Below are 27972 nucleotides of genomic sequence, written 5' to 3' on the forward strand. Positions count from 1 at the left end.
CATTTGGCATACATTTTAGGTGTCAGCATTGTACCTTTTCTTGCAAAACGCCTGACTCATAAGCCTGGATGGATGGCTCTGCTTCCCAGTACCGCTACTCATAACTGGTATTTCCATGATGCTGATTTCATCACAAACATCACCTATCAATCCACGTTCTATGGATTTAAGGTAAAACAATAAACAAAATAGTAAAAAAATTGCTTAAGTACAGGGTCAAAACAAAGTGTAAGGCACAGTTAAAATGGAAAACTTTTCATAAATAAGTCCTAAATAATAAAATTTGAAACTTTGCTTAAGAATTCTTTAGATAACATACAGTATGTTCTCTGTAGTGTTTGGCACTAGAGAGAATTAAACTGCTTAAGTACAGCGTCAAAACAAAGTGTAAGGTACTGTTAAAAAGGGAAACTTTTCAAAAATAAGCCCTAAAAAAATTACATTTGAAAAAGTGCCTGAAAGTTTAAAAATTGCTTAAGTACAGGGTCAAAACAAAGTGTAAGTTACAGTTTCAATGGGAAACTTTTCATAAATAAGTCCTAAAAAACAATTAAATGTGAATCACCTCATTTTAGATCTAATAATATGGAGAAAAGCATTTCCATAAAGTGCTACATTAACTGGCGGCCTTTAGAAACAAAGGTTTATTATAATTAAATAATTTAACATTGATACAATAATAACCAGGTCTTCATCCTCAATGAAGGTGTTCATTGGCAAATGTTCTGAGTGTTCAGAGGCAAATCTTAAAGGCACAAAGACAAACGTTTGCTGCCAAACTGAGAGTGCTGCAGGATGTCAGTCCACATGGGGTTAATCAATGCCTTTATTAAGCAACCTTTATAAGTTTTATTCATTTTGGTGTGGCTCTCAAAGGCTAGCACCTCATGAAACTAAAAGTTTTGAAAAAACTGTGTAATTTCCAGGAAAATAGAGAATTTGGCAATGTAAAATTGGGGTTCTACTGTATATTTTTCCTAAAAATGCTTTTGTTTATATTTCTTTCTGTTTGTGTAGAATACAGACTATGTCATAATATCCCACAACCTTACACAAAGATCAGATATGTTTACCATTGTTGATACAAGAAATGGTTCTCAACAGCAAGTGACTTATGACACCAACAAGAATGGAGACTGGTACTTTAATGATAGCACAGCTACACTATATTATTTAGGTATGTCATGCAATATTATGATACAATACCATAGCAAATTTAATTACAACTAGTCAAACTTACTTACAACTAGTCAAAAGACTGCATCATTATTAGAAAAGTTCTCAGGCAATTCAGCCTTCAGTTACACAGTGGAGAAAAAAAGATGAGAAATAATTGTCAAGGTAACTCTGTTTTGTATTGGTCTGTTCCTTCTGCATTGCTTATCCTTATTCTAAAAATAGGGAGGCCAATTTACTCATTTTCAAATTTGTTTTTTTTTCAATCTTGAAACATCTAAAAAAAAAACTCAATGGAGTATTTTTCCGAACTACTAGCAAATTTAGATAAAAAACTTGAATCAGAAAGAATTGATCACATTAAATGCCATTGTTCCATCCATTTTCACTAAACCTATAAAAAGGCTAATTTAAAAAAAAAAAAAAAACTATGTAAGTTAACTATGTAAATAACTATGTAACTATAAAACGGCTAATTTAAAAAAAAAAAAAATCTAGAAAAATTAAAGGGCTTGAATGTTAATGATGCAACTTCCATTGACTTCTATGAAATCTCCCAGGCTTTAGCTGCTGCATTTTTTCATTCAATTTTTTTCAATAAATCTTGTAAATTTGAGTTTGGAAAAGTCAAATTCAAAGATTTTCAAGCGTGCAATTCTAGATTTTAGTAAATCAGCCCCAATACAACAGAAGCTAGCTCTTTTCCAACTAATACTCCAATTGCCACAATGTGCTGCACTTTCACAGGTGTATTAATCAGTTGGCTTCTGCTGAATGGTGTCGGGAGTCAGAACAACCAAAGTAGAGATTAGAAAGAGACACGAAAATTCTGCTTTCTATTGAATTTACAAATAACCCCCAAACCATTAAACATTATTAATGAATGTTTATTGGAAACTGCTTAAAATTATATTTTCTTTCATTATGCTAAATAAATGTCTGAGTGGAGTTCTCATTTAACTATGTCATAAAACAGAAACTTTGATAGTTTAAATGAGATATTGTTACATAACACAGTGTAGTTGTCTAGCTTTCAGATTGAAACCAATGCACAACACACATTGTGTACAGGTAATGCTATTATGCAGAGAAGTATCTTTTTATACTGTGACCTGAGTTAAGTAAGTTAGGGACCGCCATATGGGGTTTAGCTTGACATGGTATGGTGGCTTTTCAACTTTATGATCATAACTTTGTAACAAAAACGCCTGTTTTGTAAACATATGCATTTGCATTTATATTGAATTACTTATGAGACAGGGGACCAGGGAAGTGCATTTTAAGTAGCACTTCCATTATACTTAAATATATTTTGATTTAGCCTTAAGGGTGCTTCCACTAACCCCCCTTGATCTTAGAACATTTAATTTACTGTTCAATACATAGACTATCTGTTCTAATCTAAAGTTAACATTTTCACAGTATTTCAATGCATTTATATGGTTACAGTATCTGGAAAACGCAAGTTATCAAAGCGGTCCATTGCTGGGGCACTGGATCCTGATATGACAAATGTTAATGTCAATCTCGGAGTCAACAGTTGCTATTTCAAGAACTGCATTCCTCCTCCTCCAGCGTCCACCATTGTGCCGTCAGTCTATGAGTAGGTATCAGCTGAAACAAGAACATCACCTACTTTTGTGAAATACTTAAGGAACTTTGTAATGATATTACAATTCCTAGAGGCTAATGGAATAAGCATATATACACATATATATATACATATATATATATACACACATATATATAAACATATATATACATATATTATATATAATCTATATAATCTACACGAAATCATAAAGTGAAGTTATATTTCTTCCGCATGTCTAACACAAAATGGTTTATGGAGTCGACTACGACTTCGAATCGAAGGATTCGGAAAAAAATCGTTCGACTATTCGACCATTCGATAGTCGAAGTACTGTCTCTTTAAAAAAAACTTCGACCCCCTAGTTCGCCACCTAAAAGCTACGGAACCCAATGTTAGCCTATGGGGAAGGTCCCCATAGGCTTGGCTAAGTTTTTTTGGTCGAAGGATTTAATCGCTCGATCAAACGATTATTCCTTCGATCTTTCTATCACAGTGTTTGCGCAAAATCCTTCGACTTCGATATTCAAAGTCGAAGGATTTTCATTCCCAGTCAAATATCAAGGGTTAATTAACCCTCGATATTCGACCCTTGATGCATCTGCCCCTAACTGTGTCTTTCTCAATAACAAATTGCCCATCAATGGGTCAACAAACCATATTTTGTATTATACCCATGATATGATGATGATGATGATGATGATGATCAAGATAGAATCACTAATACAATATGTTTTTATTGTTTCCTAGTTATTGGTCCAACCAATCCTTTTGGGAATCATCTGTAGAGAACAACAAAACCATTCCAAAGGAAGGATCCAATGTAGTAATCCCTGCAGGTACCTTTAGAATTGCAAAGTGCCCTCTACTATTTATGTGTCTATTTTCTAATTTGTCAACATCCGTGCATTTAATAAGCAATTGTACTCTTTTCCTGCTGGGATTAGGGCATAAGGATTACAATACTACAGAAAATGTAGGTAATAAAAAAAAATTGAAGTCAGGGAACCTGAGAACAATGGCATGTTAATCAAACTTAAAAGTGCAGGTTGAGTTCCTTTAATGCTTTCACAGAAGCATTATAACTATAAAGTCATTTGAGACATATAACTTTTGTGTATTTTACCCACCCAAATTCCTGAAATATCCACTTTAATTAAATACCCCATAGGTTAAAACACATACAGACAGGTACTAAAAATATCCCAACTACAGAATGCGTTTGCCCTTATTAAAGCTTTTGGATTTTCTATAAAAATTTAAATAGAGTTTCCTTCCCAGGATATCTAATACTAATGGGCAGAATATCTCCTTACTCCAAGCACTTTTCTTGACTTTCTTTTGTGGAAAATATACTTCTTAATGTCTTCATTTTCTCTGTTGAATATTTCAGACAAACGGGTTGTAGCTGATGTTGACATCCCACCTCTAGAAATGCTGGTTATTTATGGTATTTTGGAGATACGAAACCTCACAAACAACAGCTCAACAAATATCAGCAGTGCCTATAAGACAACTGTTCTCAGTGCTACGTACATATCTATACAGGTGAGTAAGACAAGGAAGTCCGTGAAGTCTTTTGCATACAGTAGCTACAATATCACTGCTCTATTACAGGACACATGATGATGTCTCCTGTAAAATGTACTATAAGTTTCATTTCATATAATTAGAGCAATCTCATTTTCTTCAGGCAGGTGTTGGAGTGAGATGCTGATGGACAGTTGGGTTAATAGACATAAGGAGAGCCAACAACATCAAAATAGGTGCCTGGATATACAAAATGGCTCTGATTATACATAAACAGGACCGTTTTTAAATATCTACAGCCACAGTTGTTTCATTGTGCCTAGACAATGCATTAGAAACTTCTTTCAAAATAATCAAACCCCTACCTATTTAAACATGCAGGTGGGGATACATTTTGCTGCTTGATTCTACATGATCCAATAGTTATGGTCCAACCAATTCATAACTTTTTCCCCTAGTGTAAGTTATAAAATGGAGGGGAGGTAGTCTAATTGCGGGTATAAATTTATAAAAACTGTCCTAGTAGGAGCAATATATAAAGCTATTTTGATCTGAAGTACATAACTTGTAGGGGCACATTTACTTAGCTCGAGTGAAGGATTAGAATAAAAAATACTTCGAATTCAAAGTTTTTTTTGGCTACTTCGACCTTCGAATTGGCTACTTCGACCTTCAACTATGACTTTGACTTTGAATTGAACGATTCGAACTAAAAATCGTTCGACTATTTGATAGTCGAAGTACTGTCTCTTTAAAAAAAACTTCGACCACCTACTTCGCCAACTAAAACCTACCGAGCACCAATGTTAGCCTACGGGGAAGGTCCCCATAAGCTTTCTAACCAATTTCTGATCGAAGGAAAATCGTTCGATCGATGGATTAAAATCCTTCGAATCATGCGTTTCGAAGGATTTAATCGTTCGGTTGAACGATTATTCCTTCGATTGTTCGATCGAACGAATTGCGCTAAATCCTTCGACTTCGATATTCAAAGTCGAAGGATTTAACTTCGAGGGTCGAATATCCAGGGTTAATTAACCCTCGATATTCGACCAATAGTAAATGTGCCCCCTAGTGTACCCAGTAGATGTTTGGCGTGGTTGACTGAAAGGAGCAAAAACTTTATTTACTGCACAGTAAATGCAGTTAAAGAAGGACTTTCTGGGCATTATATAATGACAAATACCCATTGTACCCAATCTTCTGATAGATTATTACTACTAGTCTAAAAAAGTGTTGTAAAATAAAAATTAAAAATGTGCATGATGTATAGTTGCTATGGATTATCCATTCAGGGCAAAGTTTGCATTAATCTCTTTGGGCTAATGACAGCAGCCACAGTTTGATACAGGTCTTGCAACCTTTAGCAACCAGTCAAAGGTTTGCTTATAAACAACAGACCAGAAAATGAAGACATTCCTTTGTGTATGTGTGCTTAATGTTTAAAAAGTCTAGAGAAAGTGAAGTGCTTTTTTAATGTTGGTTTTATGAAGATTCAACCGCAGTTGAAAACACATCTCAGACACAATTCTGTCTAATGCAGGGTGGAAGATTAATAGCAGGAAAGGAGAATGATCCATTCCAAGGAGAGCTACATATTATCCTAAAGGGAAACCATTCAACCCCAGAAATGCCCCTGCCCAATGGCCCCAACCAGGGCTCAAAGGTTCTTGGTAAGTTAAAGCAGAACGGATGTTTCATAAATCAGTTTTGTGATCTTTATTTAATGTTCATTTTCCTGCTGCAAACAACTTGCCCTTGGTGTGAGTTGCAGGCAGATCTGACCCATCATGGAGCAGCGCTGTCGATATTTGTTATTGGCAGTAGGAAAATAGGAATATAATGAGTATATCACTACAGAGAAAAATGAAGCTAAACTTGTTTCTGAACACATTCATAAAACATCCATTGCACTTTGCATTCATATTTACAAAGTGCAAAGTTCCCTTTTAATAGTTTAAAATCTTCTAAAAAACATAATTTTGATAAAATTGATTGTACCATACAGTATGTAAACGTATTACATTACCACATTATACAATAAATATATGGTCCCAATTATTCCAGGTGTGTTTGGCCAACTGGATCTGCATGGAATGCCTCGCTCTGTTTACAGAACCAAGCTAGCAACAACAGCAGCCGAAGGATCGCTAAATATCACTTTAGTGGATTCCGTAGATTGGAAGGTAACAACTTGATCTTCACCCTGTATTTCTAAATTTAAAAAAGTTTACTATATTAAGTCAGAGCTCCAAAGCTAAAACTGTTCTCCAAGTAACAGGGAACAGTAATAGTTTTAAGACCCTTTGTTGCATGATGGTTCCACAGTGATAATCCCACAGCGATTTGTTCCATAATATATTAGTTACATAATTTATTGGCAGTGATGGAAAGCCCAACTGAAGAGAAACAATCTACATAAATCAGGAATTTTCAACCAATAAAGCTGTTGAACATGACCTCCTGAATGCATGAATTCATGATTGTATGGGCAGTATTTACTGTATATACTGGAAACACCAAACTATAATACACAATATACTATATGGTTTGTGTGGTTTTTTTTTTACATACATATTTCTCCAAAGGATACCCCAACAATCCTGGGGGAAAGGGGGATCTAGAGCAATTGCCCTCTTGTTGTATATTTAAACTGTCCTTTGCTTAAAAACTGGCTGCCATTCAGGGAGCATTGAACATGGTATATTTAAATAATGACACAGGAGTTAGTTGCATGGAGCAAAAGCTAACAACTCTCTGCATGTATAATCATTTAAAAGGCTGGAGAAGAAATTGTAATTACAACCACCAGTTATGACACCTGGCAGACAGAAACCAGACAAATCATCACTATTTCACCTGACATGAGAACTATCACGCTGAATGCTTCTCTCCACTACACCCACATTGGTAAGTGATTTGACATATGCACCCCAGCTGGCAGTATTACTTCTACTGTATCATGTTTTTTTGCCAATAAGAAATAGCTCTGCTTTTAATTTGTGGTTATTATTAAGATTATTGGCACTCTCAATACAAATTTGGCAAATCAATCTATGAAAAGAGCCCCCTTTATAGAGATACCATTTCCATCTGAAAAATATTATGTAAACAAAATCATTTGAACTTGCAAATGACTCCATTTTCCAATCAATTCAATATAAATCAAACTCTGTTCTCTTTACTTGAAGAAATAGAAGTACAATATCACATGGAACCATATCAAAACATGTGCCAATTTATCTGAAGCAGCCAAATTGAACTTCTTTCATCTAACTTTTTGGCTAGAAACCTCTCAGGAAGAAATTCTATATCCTCCAATAAATATGATATATATATATGATTATATATATATATATATATATATATATATATATATATATATATATATATATATATATATATATATATATATATATATATAAATCTATCTTACAAATGATGGGTGATCTCGCTTTGATAAAAACTAGGTTAACCTCTCAAACTTGTTTAAATCCCCCTTCATAACACTTTTTACCTTTCCAAAATGCAGCTGAAAGGTTGTCCTCATTTCTAAAAATGGATATTTAGCCCTAAAATCTCATTTCCATATTATAAGGTTATAATAGACGTATATATTTTCAGAAAGTTGGAGAGACTTAGGGGCAGATTTAGCAAGGATCAAAGTGAATTCGAGAGAATTTTTGAAGTAAACAAATTCGAAATTCAAAGTAATTTTTTGGATTTTTCGACCACCGAATAGGATACTACGACTTCAAATTGACTTCGACTTTGATTCGAAGTAAAAATCGTTCGACTATTCGACCATTTGATAATCGAAGTACTGTCTCTTTTAAAAAACTTCGACTTCAATACTTCACCAACTTAAACCTGCCGAATTGCTGTTTAGCCTATGGCGGACCTCCTGTGTGTTTTGCTAAGTTTTTTTAAGTCAAAGGATTTTTTGGGAAAATCGTATGATCGTATGATAAAATCGTTCGAATCATTCAATTCGAAGTACGATCAGAATACGATCGTACAATGTATAAAATCCTCCGACTTCGAATTCGAATGTCGGAGTCTATTCGATGAGAAAAAACTTCGAAATTCGACCCTTGATAAATCTGCCCCCAAGAATTTTGACTTGGTTATTGCAAAATATATGATAAAAAATGCTCAATTTTGAAGCCCATTTTGATTTGTCCTAAATCCAACAACAAAATACTGATTTTTTTCATTATTGTGATCATGTTTCAAGGTATGATTAATGGGGTGGAGTATTGAACACTTCCTAACTCTCTATGCCAAATCGATCTATGTCTGTCCCCACAATTTGCAATCTTAGATTTAAAAAAAAAAAATAATTAAACAGTTCCTAAATTGTCTAAAGAACAAGTGAACTATTATGGTTATGACTTCAGCTTATCATTTTTCCAACGGTTGATTGAAGATGAAGTTCCATCTTTAGAAAATATTTCGGGTCATTTTCATAACCTATTTTTACAAGAGGCTATTCGATACTTGACCTTGCACCAAAAAATTAGAAGCAACTTCATGAATAATTGGGCTTTTTATTCAAATACTATCGATGATAAAATAAACCAGTTAATAAATACATTTATGCATAAGAATTCACATTAGTATAATTGCTATGTCCATGTTTTATACCCCATTCAGATCTCTTTTCACACAATTTTTATGAAGACTTTACTTATTAATTTACTGAGCAGAGTGAAATTAATTATTCTTTTGCTGTTTACATATTTTTGCTTCTACTTGAGACTTCGAAGTAATTGTTATTCAAAAAGTTATTTTTTGGAATTTCTCTGACTTCACATCTGCTTTGTATATTTCCTTGATTGTCTGCATTTTATACTGATGTTTGTTTAAATTGAAATTGAAACCAATAAAAATATTTGAAAAAGAAAAGATTCTTGGCACTGGAATGGAACATATACACATATATTAGGAATTTAGAAACTGGAAACAATCTATTTGTTTAATGTTATATTGCCATATATTTTAAAATACTACAATTATTTGCATTTTTGTGATGCTTGGTGACCTCTCATTACACATATTTCCTTCTAGCTGAAAGCTATTCTGTGGCCAACACAAGCTGGAATTACACAATGGCGGCTGACGTTGCTCTGTTGACCAGAAACATAAAGATCATTGGGCAGGATTATCCAGGCTGGTACCAAGAATCATTTGGTGCCCGGGTGCTGGTTAGCACATTTACAATGAACAACGTTCAGTATACAGGTACAGTGAATTCTACCAATGAAATAATGTCCTGTTTGCATTATTGAATTCCTCTGCATGTCAACAGTATTTACAAAAGAGGAATTTGGTATTAAGTTAAAAGAAAATGCAGTTTGAGTTGGTTACATTAAAAAGATTATTTTCTACGGACATTATTCTGGGCAATTATTTATTGTGATGCTTGACTTTTCTTGCTGGATAAAATGCTTGCTAAGGTACAATAAATATGCCAATAATTAAAGTTCCTAGTGCATAATAATAATAATAATAATAACAACCATTTTCCAGCTAGTGCAGCCTTAGATAAATATATATACAATCTATCTATAAATCTATATACAAGTTGGAAAATTAAAAAATTTTAGCAAATATCCGATTAGGGTGCTCTTGGTAATTGCACTGGTGCATACTAGGGGGTAAATAAACATTCATAGGAAAACAAACTCAATGTAATCCCAAACAATACCAAACAAGGGGTGTCGTTTCCTTTTGAACACAACAAAAATAAAAATTATAGCTGCATTTGTATGATTTCATTTGCATGCAGTCTGCAGACTATCCCAGTATTCATCTACATCATTCTCTCTATCATGCTCTACCAAAGAGGCACAGCTATAGGACCTGTTATCCAGAATGCTTAGGACCTTGGGTTTTCGGGATAACGGGTCTTTCGGAAATTTGAATCACCATACTTTGTCTACTAAAAACCATGTAAACATTGAATAAACCCAACAGGCTGCTTTTGCTTCCAATAAGGATTAATTATATTATAAGTTGGGATCAAGTACAATGTACTGTTTTATTATTACAGATAAAAAGGAAATCATTTTTAATAAAAACATGAATTATTTGATTAAAATAGAGTCTGTTCGAGATGGCTTTTCTGTAATTCTGGGGTTTCTGTATAATAGGCTTCCGGATTCCAGATCCCATACCTGTATAACGAAATCAAATTCTATTCAAAGGAAAATATTCGAATTGTCATTGTAGAGTGTGAATATTTCCAGTTATATATTTAAAACAATTCCCTGTCATATGATGTGCCTCAGTAAGTGAGCATGGTATTGAAAATTAAAATGATTTGTTTGTTTTGTGCAGGAAGCGCGAGAATTGAAAATGTTGAGTTTTACCACAGTGGACAGGAGGGCTATAGAGACCCAAAAGATCCCCGATATTCATTGGCTTTCCTGTATCTTGGGGAGGTAATGTTTATATCTTGAGTATTTTGAACAATAATTGCTTCATTCGTTAACAAAGCCAAATTCACTAATACTATACAGATTGGTGTCTTAAAAGTGTAAATGTACATTCTTGTTCTTCTTCTTGTTTTCACAACGCAAAGTTGTGTATGATTATTGATACATGTACTGTATGTTGTCCGCCAAGCCTGACGGATATCCATGTACTGTGGATATTGGTTGGTTCTAAAATCATGCAGGTCATAACATTTCATCTGCCAGTGTACAATGTTGGTCAGTTCAGGAGCATCTGCAGATCTGCAAATGAATAAGAGTCACAGCTTTTTTTTCCTTTCTGCTTTTCCAATCTGGTTTTGTGCACTTTGCTTTATTAACTGGAACAACAGGAAGGTGGCCATACTGTGTGTGGTCCGTCATACATACAAAGCCCACAGGTCACACCGCCTATTTGACCTGTGGGCTGATCAGGTTGAGAGGGTACCTGGTTGGCCTCACCTTAAGATGATATATTTTTCTGGAGATAGTCAATGTATTTAAACAAAGGACATGCTATTTGTTTAATTTGTATCATATTTACAAAATAGCAGCCTCCAAGAATCAATGTTCTGTTTCCAAATGACTTCTCTTTAACAGCATATGTCAGTTACATGACAATATCTAATATTAGCTTTAGACTAATGAAGCACCAAATCCATTATTTTGAGGGGAAAAAAACATGGAATTGGGCACTGTATCAGATTGGAACATCAAACAAGCATAATATTTTTTTAGGTATCTGGAAACACGTCTTACATCCTAGGATGCTCCTTCCATCATGGCTTCTCACCGGCAATTGGTGTTTTTGCCACCAACGGACTGGATATTGCTGACAATGTCATTCACTTTACGGTGGGAGAAGGTAATTGCTGCTTTAAGTCTTTAAAGTGTAATATACTTGTGTCTCCATAATATGTGATTGCACTTTCAAGCAGTTACATGCAAAACTAAAACCAGGCTAACTTCACCCAAATGTCATACAATAGGTAGGTTTTTCTATTGAAAAACATATTTTGTAACCCCTCTTTAGGAATTGTAGTATCGGGAGAACGTATAAGATTGAGAAGAAATCTTGTATCTGTTGCTGTCTGGCCAGGAACCTACCAGGACAGGGAGGAGCTAAACAACATCTTGTGGCATGCTGGCATAGAGGTAGGTACATTGTTATCCTTAACATTATAATTATTGCTGGAAACGTAAATATGATTATATTTCTTTCTCTACTTATTGTCTATAACTAGGGATGGGCGAATTTGACCTGTTTCGTTAAGCCAAAAAATTGGCATTACCAGGGGTGAATCTAGTACCCATTGCAGTGCCACACACTTGTGAATACAAAGAATCTTGAAATTCAAAATAATTATGTGAAACAATGAAGTACATATTCTCCAAAATAAACCTTTTTCTGTGTAACAGGTACATGCAGTCATTATCGGGAACATATTTTAAAACTGATAATATAGAGAGTCTTGGCACCAATCATCACCCAAGTATACCCCTCACACCATTGTGTGTGATCTAAAATTTGTAGTATATGCTGTGAAAGGGAGTCCATTCTGTCAACTATGGGTCTCCCAGGGGGGATTTGTGGGGGGGGGTTATTGATTTTATTAGATGGTAAAAGTATAGTATTGAGTTGCTATTTTTTAATAAAAAAATCACCTAATTTTTATTAAGTTTGAACTGATTAGCTGATAATTGCCCATGTTAGGCACAAAACATTAAAGGCTAGTTTATGTCAGATGGAATTTCTAAATAAGTATTCTACATTCATTAACTACATGTTCCATTGTGCCCCTTTGACAGGCAAGAGTTGTAGTTCAGCAAAAAAAAGGACTTCCTTGTGTGACATCCTTACAAACCTTAGACATAAGTGAAAACTTGATTTTGTCATTATTCATTTCTAGATCAGTCAAGGAACCGACATAGTGTTACAGAACAACGTGGTTGCTGGATTTGAAAGAGTTGGATACCATATTAATGGGGAACCCTGCACAGGTATGGGCTCAGGCTACTCAACATATTGAACAGATTTCCTTTTAACATTATCAGAACAGGCAAGATTTTGTAAAGCAAACTGTTATAACTAGTTATCCCTATCAATAGATTATACTGCATAAATCTAAACACAAGTGAATGTGATATGAGGGCAAATATGAATTGCACAAATGTTTATTTGTTTCTGTTTGTAAAGAATCACTTAGGAATGGGCATGACTATTCCAAGTTAGATGTATCCAATTCCAAAGTGTTGCAAGCTCATCTGATTTAGCTTTCTGGAACCTTGAACTGGCAAGAGTTACCAGTGCTTATCTTGCAACTACCAAGGCTAAAGTCATATGAACAGGTCCTACCCCCTTCCATTAAAATATATGCAATGTGTCACGTCCTATATGTTGCCAGGCACACAACTGACAAATGTTAAAGCCTACCCAAAATTGCTTAAAATGACATTTTCTTACATTATTCAAAAACAGTTTTTGGCTGAAAGACTTCTTTAAAATTGCAGTCAACAATATTTTTCATCCGTGAGGGCTATGGATGTTTGGAAGAATAAGATACACATTGCTTGCACCACCAGTTATTGGGGATCATCCTTATGCATGCCGTCATGGTTAGTATGGGTGAAGGCAGCAAAATTAGTGCCCATTACTGATTGTTGTATTGTTAATGAAGCTGTCAATACATCACACCTTTATGTTTTTAGCTAAGTCCCTTTAGTTTTAGTATGAACGCTATGCCTTGAAAATATTGCACAAAATTTCATAGTGATATTGAAGTTCTAAAGAAACACTATGTTTCTGCAGATGGAAATGACACAAGTGTACAGTGGCTGAACAATGAAGCTCATGGGGGATTATATGGTGTTTACATGAATAAAGATGGTCTTCCTGGGTGTTCTCTAATCAGAAGATTCACAGTGTGGAGATGCTGGGACTATGGCTTTTACTCCCAGGTAATTCGTTTTTTTTTTACAAACACATGCATAAAAATTATGGAGAAATCTGCTCCTCTACACACTCCTCAAGCTTATTGCCTATAAGTTGATTTTGAGCAATTGTAAGCAAGGTTCAAAGTGGACGCTAATTTGTACTTCAATTGATAAATGAATTCAATGGTAATTTAAGCTCAACCTCTATTACAGTAGAATTCTATGGAAAACCTTTTTTCACTGTCTTATTAAAGAAGCTCCAGTGTATGCTTTCCCCATAAGTTAACATATCAAGCTTATCTTGTAAAATATTTGCCTTTACAGACACCAGAAAGTGTGAAGATCGCAGAATCAGTATTTGTTGACAACGGGATGGGAATATTTACCATTATATACACACCCGCCGCAACCTCTCATGAGTTATCGAACAAAACTGTTGCAGTCTCGGTAAGAAACGCGTTATTTCAACTTCAACACAAAAGACTATAGGGCAGTAGAGATCAGGTTAGGCTCAAAGAATTGTACTTTACAAACACATTATATTAGGTGTTACTATCTCCCTCATTTGCCTTCTGTAGTCATGTTTCTCTATTGTAGGGGTGTTTTACGAATGCACCTTTTGGTGCCCCAAACTGGATGCAATGAAGAGCACATGTTAATGTAATTCATTAAGGTACTTGCTTGGTGTTGGTACATTCTCTTGCACTTCCATATGAGTGTGAATTGCATTCATCCTTCTGATGAATAGTGTGCAAGCACTGGGGAACCCTGCAGCTATAACACACAAGGGAAAGTAGTGCTCACCACTAATATATATTTAAGACAGAGACATTTTGTGCATACTGCTACTAAAAAATGCCTTACCCTTTAAACAAAACAGGTATTGTTTGTCCATATATTGCAATATATTTATGCTGGCCAACTACGTCAAAGTCATCCAATATCTGGCCAGTCCTATCCTCAATTTTCATCTGATTCATTAAGAATTCTATTGCTTCATTATACATTTTATCCTGCAGCTACCAACATGGGTTGCATCAATATGTGCACCATAATTACGCCCAGCCAATCAGATGTAAATATCATTTTGGATGCATGCTCCAGGAATGATGCAAACTTTACCCTGGAAATGGTAGGTGCAACTTGCACCCACTCAATTGCATCTGTTTTGATCCATCGGACACAACTGTAGCAGATGCAACTCAGCACTTGGAATAATACTGGAATTGTTTAAAATAATACCGCACTATGCGTACAAAAATGGCAAATTGCTTCCAAAATGAGCACTCTAAGCACTGCATTCATAAATGACCTACAAAAGATATTTCATACAAAGCTCCTTTGTAAATTACATTGCTGATCCACCCATCTATAGCATACAATAACGAATAAATATAACATACATAAAATAATTTCAATGATGTTAATGTTGTTGGAATTTTCATCTGGATTTGTTCATTCCAAAATGTTCGGCAGAGTGTGAAAACCTTTGGCCACAATTGTACGATTTTAAAAATTATATTTGAATATCTGGGGACCTTCTTCATGCCAGGTGAACTTTATTACAACGTGCATGATTAGGAAAGTTTCCAACAAAATCACAAATAGTAGTAAAACTGAAGGAAAAAGGGATTTTGTTACCAGTTTTCTTGAGTAGAGAAGTGTATTTATAGCCAGGGAATAAAATACAATATTGTACATGTTTAGCTGTAACATCATGATTAGTCGCTTGATCGTTTCTTTCTAATAGCAGTTTCCCAATTGTTTTGTCTGTATTTTCAGAATTCATTGCTTGTGGGGAGCAGTCCAAACTTCAACTGCAGCAATGTCCTGACTGACAGTGATGCCAATATTAATTTCACCGCACTACATAGAAGCATCAGGCCTCTGACAGGTATTGCAGAAGTAAAAAAAAAAATTATATAGGGAAAAATGTAACCACTATTGTAATAAAAAAGTCACAAGGAGTTTATTGACCATATCAAGTCAAAAGCCTGCATGGCTGAGTACGTTAATATGTTCATGGAACTCCAATGGAAATTCTTCTATCCTCATATACATTGGGTATATTATTTTTTATAATACACAAGTTACAGTAATTCATGTGACACAAGTGACATCACTAAGCACAGTTCATATGGATATATTTTACAGGACATTCCTGGCTGTTGTATATTATAAATATATGCATTGGAAGATCTTAAAATATTAAGTCAATTATCTAAGACCAAATACACCTGAATAAATTAAAGTCAGATTGTGCAAAGGGAACTATATACAGCCCTTTCCAATCGTATACTGTATATATAGTTAATTAATGCATTAAATCTAAAATAACAGTTTCATATCACAAATAACAGTGCAATTAGTTTCCAACAAGATACTACTGGAAAATAAAAGCAAACACCTGATTGGTTGCTACTAGCAAGTGCACTTTTGCAAGTTAGTAAGTTTTAGTAATCAAACACCTTTATTGGGGGGGGGGGTGTTCCAGGTAAGTATGCATGGACTGTAAATAGTTGAAGGCCTAATAGTGATATATGAACAGTAAAATGGTATTTTAATATTACAAAGTATATTGATTGCTTTTTATCTTGTTTTAGGAGGAAGATCTGGAATTTCTTGGCCGTCATTTATCTCTGCCCATAACATGGCACCAAGAAAACCTCACGCTGGGTTAAAGAGTTATAATGCAATTACTGGTTTAATGATTGTACAAGGTAAATGTAAATCATAACACCAAATAAATCCTAATAAATTTGCGAGACTGGTGTGAAAAATTTGGACAGGTGAATAGTTACGTATTATTCGGGTGCCCATTGACTTTAACGCCTGCGTCAAAATTTACGCGAACATCAAAACTTACGTGAATTGACGCAGGCATCAAAATTGACACAGGCGTCAAAATTCGCATTTCACAATTTTTTGTGCATTCACGAATCTGATGCAAAAAAATTGGACTTGCGTCAGAATAGTTGCTTGCGTCAAAACATTGTCCTGTCAACATTATTTGGACGCCCATTGACTTTAAAGCCGGCATCAAAATCGACGCAAGCGTCAAAATTTATGTGAATTGACACGGGCGCCAAGAGTCGCATTTCGCAAATCTTTTGCTAAATTTCAATTCACGAGTTTTTTCGGTGAAGTAAAATGGGACAAATTCACCCATCACTGGTGAAGTCCTGTTCCTCTGCATAGGGGAATGAGGCAGACAATATGAAGAGTATTTGAGCATATAAGTTGTACTATAAATTCAGCGGTTGGCTACAGAGGAATTTATAACCTAGAGACTGATTTATACATTTTAAAAATTGCAAAACTAAGGTTTTGTTCCTCACAATCACTAGTTTATTCAAGAAAGAACAGATACACAGACAAATACATTTCCTTTTTTTTTTTCTTTCATTTGATAAAGCTCGGAAGTGTAATTTGTAAAACTTGAGTTTTGTGCGGTGATCAAGTTCACAATTCAATAAATGAAAAAATTCCAACAATACCAATATTTTTTTTTCTTTTATCGCTGGCATATATAAGAAAAACTCACCTGGGTTAACGGTGATCATGTGGACAAAAAGAGTGGAGCGCTATTCATTTTGGAAGAGGCTGCAAAATCTGAAGTCTTAAAGAAACTCTAAAAAACTCTTAGGGGGTTATTTACTAAACTTTGAATGCAAAAATCACTAAAAATTTGGGATTTTTTTTTTTTTTATAAAATCTGACTTTTAAAAAATCGCAAATTTTTCAGAATTTATTAAACTCCGAGGATGGAAAAGTCCGAATCAGAAAATCTGGCATCTCAGACCTGGCGAGGTTGCATATAAGTCAATGAGAGAAGCCCCTAGGATTTTTTTATGTCCGCTGGGTTTGGTGCAATACCCCGAAGTTTTCGGGCAAAAATCAGAGTTTTCGGATGAAAAATCCAAAAATATCATGAAAGTCAGATAAAAAATCAGAAAAAATCATGAAAATCTGATTTTTTTACGGCAAAGCAAATTTTTGGGAAAATGTAGTAATACATAAGCGCAAAAAACACAAGCGCATTTGATCGGAGTTTGTAGCAGAAAATATAAAAAATATTGAGATAAATTTGGACTTTGATAAATAACCCCCTTATATTTGGCAATAAATATAACTTATTTTGTTTTTTTTAAAGATACAACCTTGGTCGGATACAAAACCGTGTGTTCTAGTGAAACCAATATAATGTTCTTTACCAACCCTCTCAATGATGACTTACAGCATCCAATAGAAGTTTCTAGGATCAAAATGTTTGACAGCACAGAAGATCAAAAATTATTTATCCACAGACCTGACCTTTCGTAAGTCCTTTCTTTTCATGTTTTGTAATACTTTAAAGTACCAACAAACTCAATCAATAGACATTTCAAATATTCCATCCTATTTCCCTCCCCCCTTTCCACATTAAGCTGAGAGATATTGTTTCCTAATTCCTATGCCCACATTTACTTGTATTGTGTTAATATTAGCACAATGCTTATACATTTTTGAGCTTAATGATGTCAGAGTGTTAAAGCTCAGAATGCAGTTTGTCATCTCGAAGCAGGGTGCCATCATACTGATACCATGCCTTGCAATCATATTGCTTGCTTATAATAATTTTTATTTGATTATTTCAATTTGTCACAGGAAGATTAATCCCACTGCCTGTGTGGATATGTACTGTGATGCCAAGAAGAAAAGTCTGTTGAAAGATCTTGATGGTTCCTTCCTTGAGAATCAAGGTGCTGTGGTTCCAGAGTCAGAATATGAGTGGGATAAAGATCCAAGATATGGTGTTGGGGACTATCGCATCCCTAAGGTTATGCTGACCCAGCGTAATGGAAGCCAAATCCCAGTGGCAGAAGTGGCTCCATACAAAGGTAGCGAGATCATTTTTTATTTAACATTTGTGTAATGTAAGCATTCGGCCATTTCTGACATGATGTGTGGTCAATTCTGGGGTAGGGAAAAAAGGTGAATACTTCTCTATACAAATGTATTCAACCTCAATATTTGTCTTTTTTTTGTACAATTTTGTTTTCCTCAGGGATTGTCAGGGATTCCACCTGTGTCTATATGTCTGCCTGGGAGGCTTATAAATGCTTTGGATTAAATTACGAGATGATGGTTATCGAGAGTCTTGATAGTGATACAGAGACCAGGAGGCTGTCACCAGTTGCTGTGTTGGGTAGTGGTTACATTGACCTTATTAATGGTAAGCACTTTATTAACAGTTATGTCCATTTTTAGATGAGCTATTTGTTTACTATGGTAACATAAGTGTTTGGAAAAAAATATTATAATAATGTTCTTTAGCTAGTAATTATACTGTATCTGTTAAAGGGCCTCAGCAGCATGAATGGTGTTCTGGATACACATGCCAAAAAAGAGTCTCGCTGTTCCATGCTATAGTGGCTACCAATAAGTCATTTGATATCTATTTCACAAGCACCAGCCCACAGAGTCTCCGTCTGATCCTACTGAATTCTGACAATTCAAAAGTAAGTCTGAGGCTATCTATCTATCTATCTATCTATCTATCTATCTATCTATCTATCTATCTATCTATCTATCTATCTATCTATCTATCTATCTATCTATCTACACATCTGCCTGGTCTAAAAATGTACAAGGAAGTCTGCATGTTAAGAATGGTGTCCTAAACCCAGAATAAACCCCAAGGTCCCGACTTTGGCTCACCCTTCTGCCTATAACCGCCACCTTTCACTTCTGGAGGAGACCTCTACTACTTGGATGCCACCAGGTCTTATAGTGACTAGGCAAGGGAACTAAACATGAACTACAGAACGGGGAACAAGGAACGTAGTCAAGGACAGGCCAAGTCGATACCAATCAGTCAAAGCAGTACCAGATCAGGAGATCAGCGTAGTCGAGGTCACAGGCCGGGACAATAACACCAATATTGCAGTACAGTAACAGGATCCAAGAGAGTAGTCAAAGGTCAGGACAGGCAACAAACTCGGAATGTTTATAATGGATTATAGGGACTGAAGGGGAATAGCTAGAGCAGATAGGGTTCATTCTTCCTCCCAGTCAGATAATTAGGTGGCATCTGAGAGTAGATCTGACTGTAGAGTAAAAAGGGATGTGCTCTATGGGCTCAATGATGAATGTCTGAAGGAGACAGGCCTTTCCTTTGTGAACTGTGAGTAACAGGGTGCTAACCTTATGGTGGACCAGAGTCTGGGAGAGGCCATGGGGTGGTTAGGAAAACTAAAATTTAATTTATGAGAGAGATTGTTCTTTATTTATGATGTCATATGAAGATAAGCACCTTGTTGATGTGTTTTGGTGTGAATAATTAAAGGCAAAGTCTTACTCTTCTGCATTTTGTGTCCCTGTCTCTTCTCTGCATAAGAAACCCACTTGCCTACCATTGTAAAAGGTAATCTTCCCACATAATAAATATATATATATATATATATATATATAACATTAAACTCCTGAGACTTTTAATGTTGCTCTGCTTAAAAAAGACAAGAGAATACTCAGATTACTTTTCTATAGCTTTCTAGTATTATTTTGGAAGCAGAGCAACAGGACAAGATGTTCCTTTTCTCACAAGATAAATTTTCTCCCTTCTGTAGCAAGTCAACCGAAATGAACATCATTTCCTTTTTAACTACTGTATCTGGCAGGTTGTTCGTGTTGGTTTATTTTACTCAAATCCTCAACGACTGGATGTATACATTAACAATTCGTATGTGCTTCCAACTAATGGAGATGTACAAAGCAATGGGGATGTATTGTTTAAGGAACCGTCTTACAAAGGTAAATCAAAGTGTTCAATTTTTTTTCTGTCAACTGTTGCCTTTATTAGTAGTCTGGAAACCCATGTAAACAGTATGTCTATTGTATGTTTCATACCATCTCCAAGTGTGATGTGATGGGCTCAGAAATGAGAGAAGAATTTCAGAGTTGGCCAATAGCATTGTTTTAAAAAGACAATGAAATGTGGAAGTATCACAATCTAATAAATTGTATTTATTAGAAATTGCACGTTTTTTTTGTTCGAGGGCTACTTAAGAATGTTACAAACAATGAAAAGTTGTGCTCACCACTGATTTTTAAAACCTTTAGGTGGGGATGCAATGAGGCTGTGACCACAAAATACATATAGTCAAATACAAGAGTCCTCTGCACTCAACCCAATATCAATATATTCAAGGCATTTTGTGCATACTGCTACTGAAAAATGTCTTACCCTTTAAACGAAACAGGGATTGTTTGTCCATATATTGCAATATATTTAAGCTGGCCAACTACGTCAAAGTCATCCCATATCTGGCCAGTCCTACACTCAATTTTCATCAATAATGGGTGTAGTGCAGAGGACCTCTTGTATTTTTCTACTGAAGAATGTAACATAAAAATGTATCTTATTTTCTTCTGGTGAAAAGGACAATTCATGCCTCAACTCAGTTCTAACATTGTGGGAGAAAACTTCTTTGACAACGACTACAAGATGCTTTATATCCTGGTTAGAGGGTCAACCCCAGTTGAAGTCCGTACCACTCCTTTGATCGTCGTTTCTTTCAAACTCCCGGCCATGACAGTGGATCAGTTCTATGGTGACAACCTTGTTCGAAATCTTGCTCTCTTCCTGAAAATCCCAGCACAGAAGATCCGCATTACAAAAATAATTGCTGAAGGAAGTCGAAGAAGGAAAAGGGCAGCAGGGGGGCTCACTGTGTCCGTGAAAATTGCCGATCCACCAGGTCAACAATCTAACAGCACTAACTCAACAGCAGGCAAGTATATTATATTCTCGAGGATAATCTATTAGATGTATAAAATATACAGTGAGATTACATGAATTATGGCAAGGTGGAGTAATAATTCTCAAAATCTTGTCCAACTGACCAAGGCTTATAGTAAATGATTCAAAGTTCAGTATACTTGATGGAAATCCAGATCAGACTCAAGTCAGAAGTGTCTATATGAAATTATAGTGGTGCAAATGGATAGATCTCTATATGAGATAGTTATAGTATTAGGAACAGTGCAAATTTATCATGGCACTATCCATAATGGATGGCTTATAATGTTGACTGCCACTGGGCCATACCTATAGATCTATTGTTAAGGGGTTTTATTTCCTCTATGAGATGCGTTACATGGTAATTTATGAGTCTTTGCTTCACACGTGATATATGTAATATATGTTATGCAAACAAACAAGTATGTTTGTATCATAGCCGTGCCTGTTTAGACGTTTCCCATGCACCCCTTTCTCTCTCTCTCTCTCTCTCTCTCTCTCTCTAGTATGATACCAAGAACATGTTGGGAGTAATATGAATGACATTAATATCCACAATATGTTTTCTCTTCAGCTACCCTAAATTACTCTAATTTTCAAAATATGAGTCAAAGCTTAGCAGCAGCATCAATAAGTGGCAGTCTGAGCTCCTTCCTGAATGTTACTGTCAGCTCCTTGTTCATCTCAGATCCCGTTCCATCTCCAAGTGATCCAGCATGGAGCCAGGTAAATGACTACGCCTCCAGTGATACTTTATATGGGGACTGTCCATCTTGAGGGCCGTGGGCCTGATGTGGCCCTCAAAAACATCATCAGCCCCCAGTCTGCACAAGAGCTCCATAGACCTCTTTGGTTTCTATACAACTTTTTATGGATATTGGGTTTTTGTTTGGAGGGGTTGAACCTGATAGACTTTAACTATGTAACACTGTAGCTAAGTATGTAAATATCTTATTTACAGATGTCTAACCTCCCAAACCTACAGCTTATATTTCACTATGTGAGGGGCTCTGGGCAGTCTTTGCACAGTCTTCATTCTGGCACCTGCCAGAAACAACTGTACTCTATGATGACAATATCCCATCATAATGATAAGCTGTGAACACTGTTAAATCCATGTGTTACTTGTTTGCCAGTACTGTAAAAATAGTTTCCGAACAATTGTTTTTCATAGTGTTGTAGTTTTGTATTTTCTAGAATAATATACAGTAGTATCATAAACTTCCAGGTTGCAAACAAAACTGTGGACAGAACTGAGAATACAATTGGAAGTTACTTGGCCAGTGTATCTTCTCTCATTGTCGTTGTGCAGCCTGTGGCCGGGACTCCAGGGCAAGTCCTAGCCCAACAGCCGGCAGTTATGGCACTGGATTCTCAAGTAAGAACCGTATATTGTATCTTCTTTTGTAGGGAAAATGCCATGTGTCACTTTGCACCTTATTATATGCCTCAACCTTTTACATTTCCAAAACAAGCCACAATCTCTAATTTCTTTCCTTCGGCATGATTTAAAATGCTCTTTAAAATGGGCTGATATTACAAATCGTATATCTTAATTACTGCCTGTGTTACTTATTTATAAAAAAAACTTGAAACTTGATTGCTTGAAGTGAAAAAAAAAACAATTGTACCCTTCATTTTCAAATTTCAAATTAATCTGGAAAACTCGATTTGAAAAACAGCTTGCCAGCTTTTAAATGGCACATTTATTTGACTTTTATATGAGTTATGTGAGCTTAATAAACCTTGAAAATTTGAAAATTGGAAACGCGGCCACAATGTTTGCTGCAAAAAAAAAATTACGGTGGAAACTTAAATTTGAGTTGAGTTGTGACATTTAAACCCCCCCAAAAAATTGGTACAGGTATGGGACCTGTTATCTAGAATGCTCAGGACATGGTGTTTTCAAAATAAGGGATCTTTCTGTAGTTTGGATCTTCATACCTTAAAGGAGAACTAAACCCCAGTACCAAATCTTCCACCGCTTCGTATTCTTTCAGGACTCAACACCGATTTAAGCATTCTCAGTTGAAGCCGATTCCTGACTTGGCCTAAAATGCTTTGTGTCGGCATTGAGCCCCGAAAGAATACGAATCGATGGAAAGTGCTGCCTGGAGCTCTGCTGCACTGCTATGCATTTTAGGGTCAGATTTTTTTTGAGGGTTTGAGAGGGTTTTTTTTGAATCGCTAGATTTTTCGAGTTTTTGTCTGAATACCCTGAAAAAGTCTGATTTTCGGGCTAAACCCAGTGCAGACCACAAAACTTCAAAATGAGATAGGTACCTCTCCCATTCACTTATACAGGATCTCGACAGGTCTGAGATGGAGTATTTTCGGATTCAGGCTTTTGCAGCATCTAGGTATAATAAATCTTGAAAAATCCTAGGTTTCCAGATTTTAACATTTGGATTTTAATAAATAACCCCCTTAAACATAGAAATAGAATTGGTTTGTCTCTGATAAGAATTGATCATGGAGTTAAAGGATAGCATTTTAAAAAAAATGTTGAATTGATTAAAATGGAATCTATGGGATGTGGCCTTCTAGTAATTTGGAGCTTTCTGGATAACGGGTTTCTGGATAACGGGTTTCTGGATAACTTATCGCAAACCAGTGATGATTGTGTAGACAACAAAAAAATGTTTAATAACACAGTATACTATAAAACTTCAGACATTTCAAATGGCTCTACTCATGTCATTGATTTCTGACCTTTTTAGGGAACCTGTGTCTCTGTAAGTGTCAGCTCTTTGTCACTGACAGTTCGACTGAAGAACAGCAACAACTCTTATGTGGACAGTGGACTTGGCGGAACTACAACAATTCCTTTCAGTGGCTGCTGGGCCAATTATACTGATCTTGCTCTCCAGTTACCAGGTACAAAGGTCATGCTTTCTCACATAATCTATCCACACACAAGAACAAATACATTCATCACAATATCTAATGGAATCTATTTGAGCAGCGGATGAAATTTGAGGGGCTGATTTACTATCAGTCAGTCAATCCAGGCAGTGAGGAAAGTGTTATTAATGGGCGAATTTATTCGCCAGGCGCAAATTCGCTGCAAATTCCCGCGATTCGCTGCCGGCGAATAAATTTGTGAAACCGCTGAGAAAATTCACTGGCGTCAAAAACTAACTGTTTTGCGAATTTCCTGGGAAATTCGCTAATTTTCCGGCGAAATGCCCCAAATTCGCCCAAAACTATTAATGGTTTGATCCATCTATCAAAATGCGTCAGTTCATCAGAATGTGTTGGCTTCTCTGAGCAGTCAAACACTTTCATTTACTATAGGGTGTTAAAGCACCACTCAGCACCAGTGATGTGCACTAACACCCATTCAAATCCTTCCTCCCTGATATGTATGCAAAGAGAGAAAAATCTGATAATTATTTCAGGACTGCTGAAACAATTTTATGAGCAGTATGTATCTGTCTCACTGGTTAAACATAAACAATGTCTGTTAAATCATCAACTCTGGTCAGTATATGCATAGAATCAATATTTAAAAAATGTTGTCTCTTGTTACAGGCAGTGGTTTCACAATGGAATTTGTGCTAAACAATATCTATGGGCAGACTAGTTCTTTTGATAGTAAAGCCGTGGCAGCCACAAGCGCAGCAACAACAACAACAACAAGTGGCCAACCAATCGTAACTACCAGTGGCTCTGCCATTATCTGCCCCGCGCAAACAATAGTGCTGCTTGCACTCATTCTCATTGGGATGAACCTATGCCTGGACCTGCTTTGAGGTATGTTTTTGCCTTTGGCTAATGCAACATGGGTCCGGAACTTGATCTGCTGAAAAAGTAGGCCAAGAATCAGCCTCTAATCATCAATAAGCCCCTAAGCACTGTGTTGGCTCAGGTGCAGGCACACACTGTGAATTTTAGCACCGAAATGAAAAATTCTCCAGAAGATGATTTTCGCGTAAAGTTTCCTTGTGAGGCAGCTTCAGGCAACTTTGGAAAACCGAAGAGTCTGTTATGTTTTATGCATTATTTGCATTATTGTCAGTGGGGAGGCATTTATGGGAAATGTTATTGCCACATGCGGTTAAATCTACACTGTTGTGGGTGACAAATCTCCTTGTGGGCCATCACTCCAAAACAAACTGATCTATATACAGTATCTCAATCAAAGGATATACAGAATGGATTTTCAGCATAAGTTTTATTTTGCTCATGTTCAATTGATTCCAGGCCCGGATTTCTGGCAAGGCCACAAAGGCCTGGGCCTAGGGTGGCACAGATGAAGGGATGACATGCTGCACATGGGAAATGAGTCTAGGACCACAGTTAACTGCGCTACTGGACCCCTCTGCAACTGATTGCGCTTGCATGTTGTGGGGGGTTGACGTTGGGACGGTGGATACCTGGCTGTACATCCGGCCCCCGAGCTACACGCGATCCTTGGGGGTGCAGGCAGGCAGTGAATGCGGCCGGCTTTAGGGCGCCAGCAGACTATGGGGTATGTTTATTAAAGAGTGAAGTTAGAGATCATAACGGTCTGCTAGAGTAAAATTCTGCCTCTCTCCATTCATTTCTATGGGATTTTTTATGGTGTATTTATCAGAGGGTGAAAGTGAAAGTTCACCATTTGATAAATACGCCTTTAAAAATCCCATAGAAATGAATGGAGAGAAGCGGTATTTCTTGCTAGCAGACTGTGGTGATCTCTAACCTCACTCTTTGATATATATACCCTTAAATCCTGTCCTGATTGAGTCGTATATTGGTGTATACTAGTGATGGACGAATTTCGGAAACGGCGAAAAAGTTGCAAAACGGATGTCAGCATCCATTTTTTTTTGACCCCGGTGAATTTTCGCTGCGGTTTCGCGAATTTATTCGCACCTGGCAAATAAATTCGGCCATCACTAGTGTATACTGTTACTTTAAGTTTTTTTTCACATGCTTTGTTATCCCTAGCTTCTGACTCAGCTTTCTGTATCAGTATTCACCTGCACAACAGTGATGTGTAATGAAGTTCAAACAGAAGTAGACAGTCATTATTTATTGGGCCTGTGGGTGGCTCTTTGGCCCCTGTGTACCAGAAGCCAGGGCTTATTTTGAATCGTGGACTTGTCAGTGGTAGTACCTTTTAGGGGCCGATTCACTTAGGGTCGAATATCGAGGGTTAATTAACCCTCGATATTCGACTAGGAACTGAAATCCTTCGACTTCGAATATCGAAGTCGAAGGATTTAGCGCAGATAGTTCGATCGAACGATTGAAGGATTATTCCTTTGATCGAACGATTAAATCCTTCGAATCGAACGATTCGAAGGATTTAAATCCAACGATCGAAGGAATATCCTTCGATCAAAAAAAGTTAGCCAAGCCTATGGGGACCTTCCACATAGGCTAACATTGACTTTGGTAGCTTTTAGATGGCGAACTAGGGGGTCGAAGTTTTTTCTTAAAAAGACAGTACTTCGACTATCGAATGGTCGAATAGTCGAACGATTTTTAGTTCGAATCCTTCGATTCGAAGTCGTAGTCGAAGGTCGAAGTAGCCCATTTGATGGTCGAAGTAGCCAAAAAAAAACTTCGAAATTCAAAGTTTTTTAACTTCGAATCCTTCACTCGAAGTTAGTGAATCGGCCCCTTAGTCTTACATTGGCTGCATATGTTCAGAAATTAGTACTTATATCACAACCTTATTGTATCTTCTCTTCTAGCGGATCGACCAGCAGATCTCTGGAAATCAAAGAAAGAAATCTCATGGATGAACAATTATGTGACTGCTACTTTTTCATGATAATGACGATGAATTTATGATTACATTTATTAAAATCTGTTGTGATAAATATTAGTCTTAAAAACGTCCTCCCCCACACACACCTATATATATATACTAAATGTATTTTATTTAAATATATTCTTAAAATCAACCCCATTTCTAGACTGACCAGTAATGTAACGTTTCTTATTAAAGTCAGAACATACAGATGGATCAAGCTTTAAGGTTGCATTGTTGTTGAACACAGTTGCACTGGAATTTCCTCCATCTGTATTTGTGTAATATAAATATACTACAAAAGACACTAGACTACATGGTCCCAATTGGTCCAGTAGATAAACACACTACTAGATAGCATGAACTCCATGCACCATTGTATCCCTGCTCTATGGGAAAGGAATTTTTTACAGCAGATAGTTTAGGTACAGTATGGGACCTGTTATCCAGAATGCTCAGGACCTGTGGTTTTCTGGATAATGAATATTTCCATAATTTGGATCTTCATGCCTTAAGTCTACTAGAAAATCCTGTAAACATTAAATAAACCCAATAGGCTGGTTTTGCTTCCAATAAGGATTAATTATATCTTAGTTGGGATCAAGAACAAGGTACTGTTTTATTATTATTACAGAGAAAAAGGAAATCATTTTAAAACATTTGGATTATTTGGATAAAATGAGAGTCTATGGGAGATGGCCTTTCCATAAGTTGAAGCTTTCTGGATAACGGGTTTCTG

The 27972-nt window shown here is 36.2% G+C and overlaps 1 protein-coding gene across 1 annotated transcript in view; it reads left to right on the top strand.

Annotated features, from left to right (window-relative positions):
* LOC108718598 (fibrocystin-L) overlaps positions 1-27761 on the top strand; it is an 85487-nt gene extending 57726 nt beyond the window's left edge. Inside the window, exons 51-78 of the mRNA XM_041565671.1 lie at positions 20-171; positions 1018-1177; positions 2626-2779; positions 3518-3606; positions 4161-4315; positions 5841-5970; positions 6365-6483; positions 7078-7207; positions 9368-9541; positions 10640-10743; positions 11512-11638; positions 11807-11928; positions 12684-12774; positions 13583-13731; positions 14032-14154; positions 15490-15601; positions 16311-16427; positions 17861-18026; positions 18355-18587; positions 18755-18922; positions 19051-19208; positions 20367-20499; positions 21129-21479; positions 22062-22213; positions 22716-22865; positions 24208-24364; positions 25022-25243; positions 27175-27761. Of these exons, the coding sequence (XP_041421605.1) occupies positions 20-171; positions 1018-1177; positions 2626-2779; positions 3518-3606; positions 4161-4315; positions 5841-5970; positions 6365-6483; positions 7078-7207; positions 9368-9541; positions 10640-10743; positions 11512-11638; positions 11807-11928; positions 12684-12774; positions 13583-13731; positions 14032-14154; positions 15490-15601; positions 16311-16427; positions 17861-18026; positions 18355-18587; positions 18755-18922; positions 19051-19208; positions 20367-20499; positions 21129-21479; positions 22062-22213; positions 22716-22865; positions 24208-24364; positions 25022-25242 (4097 nt within the window). The 3' untranslated portion in view covers position 25243; positions 27175-27761. The remainder of the gene's footprint in view (positions 1-19; positions 172-1017; positions 1178-2625; positions 2780-3517; positions 3607-4160; positions 4316-5840; positions 5971-6364; positions 6484-7077; positions 7208-9367; positions 9542-10639; positions 10744-11511; positions 11639-11806; positions 11929-12683; positions 12775-13582; positions 13732-14031; positions 14155-15489; positions 15602-16310; positions 16428-17860; positions 18027-18354; positions 18588-18754; positions 18923-19050; positions 19209-20366; positions 20500-21128; positions 21480-22061; positions 22214-22715; positions 22866-24207; positions 24365-25021; positions 25244-27174) is intronic.
* Positions 27762-27972: the final 211 nt, after the last annotated feature.

Source organism: Xenopus laevis, chromosome 6L (genome assembly GCF_017654675.1).
Source record: "Xenopus laevis strain J_2021 chromosome 6L, Xenopus_laevis_v10.1, whole genome shotgun sequence".
In the NCBI taxonomy this organism is placed as follows: Eukaryota; Metazoa; Chordata; class Amphibia; order Anura; family Pipidae; genus Xenopus; species Xenopus laevis.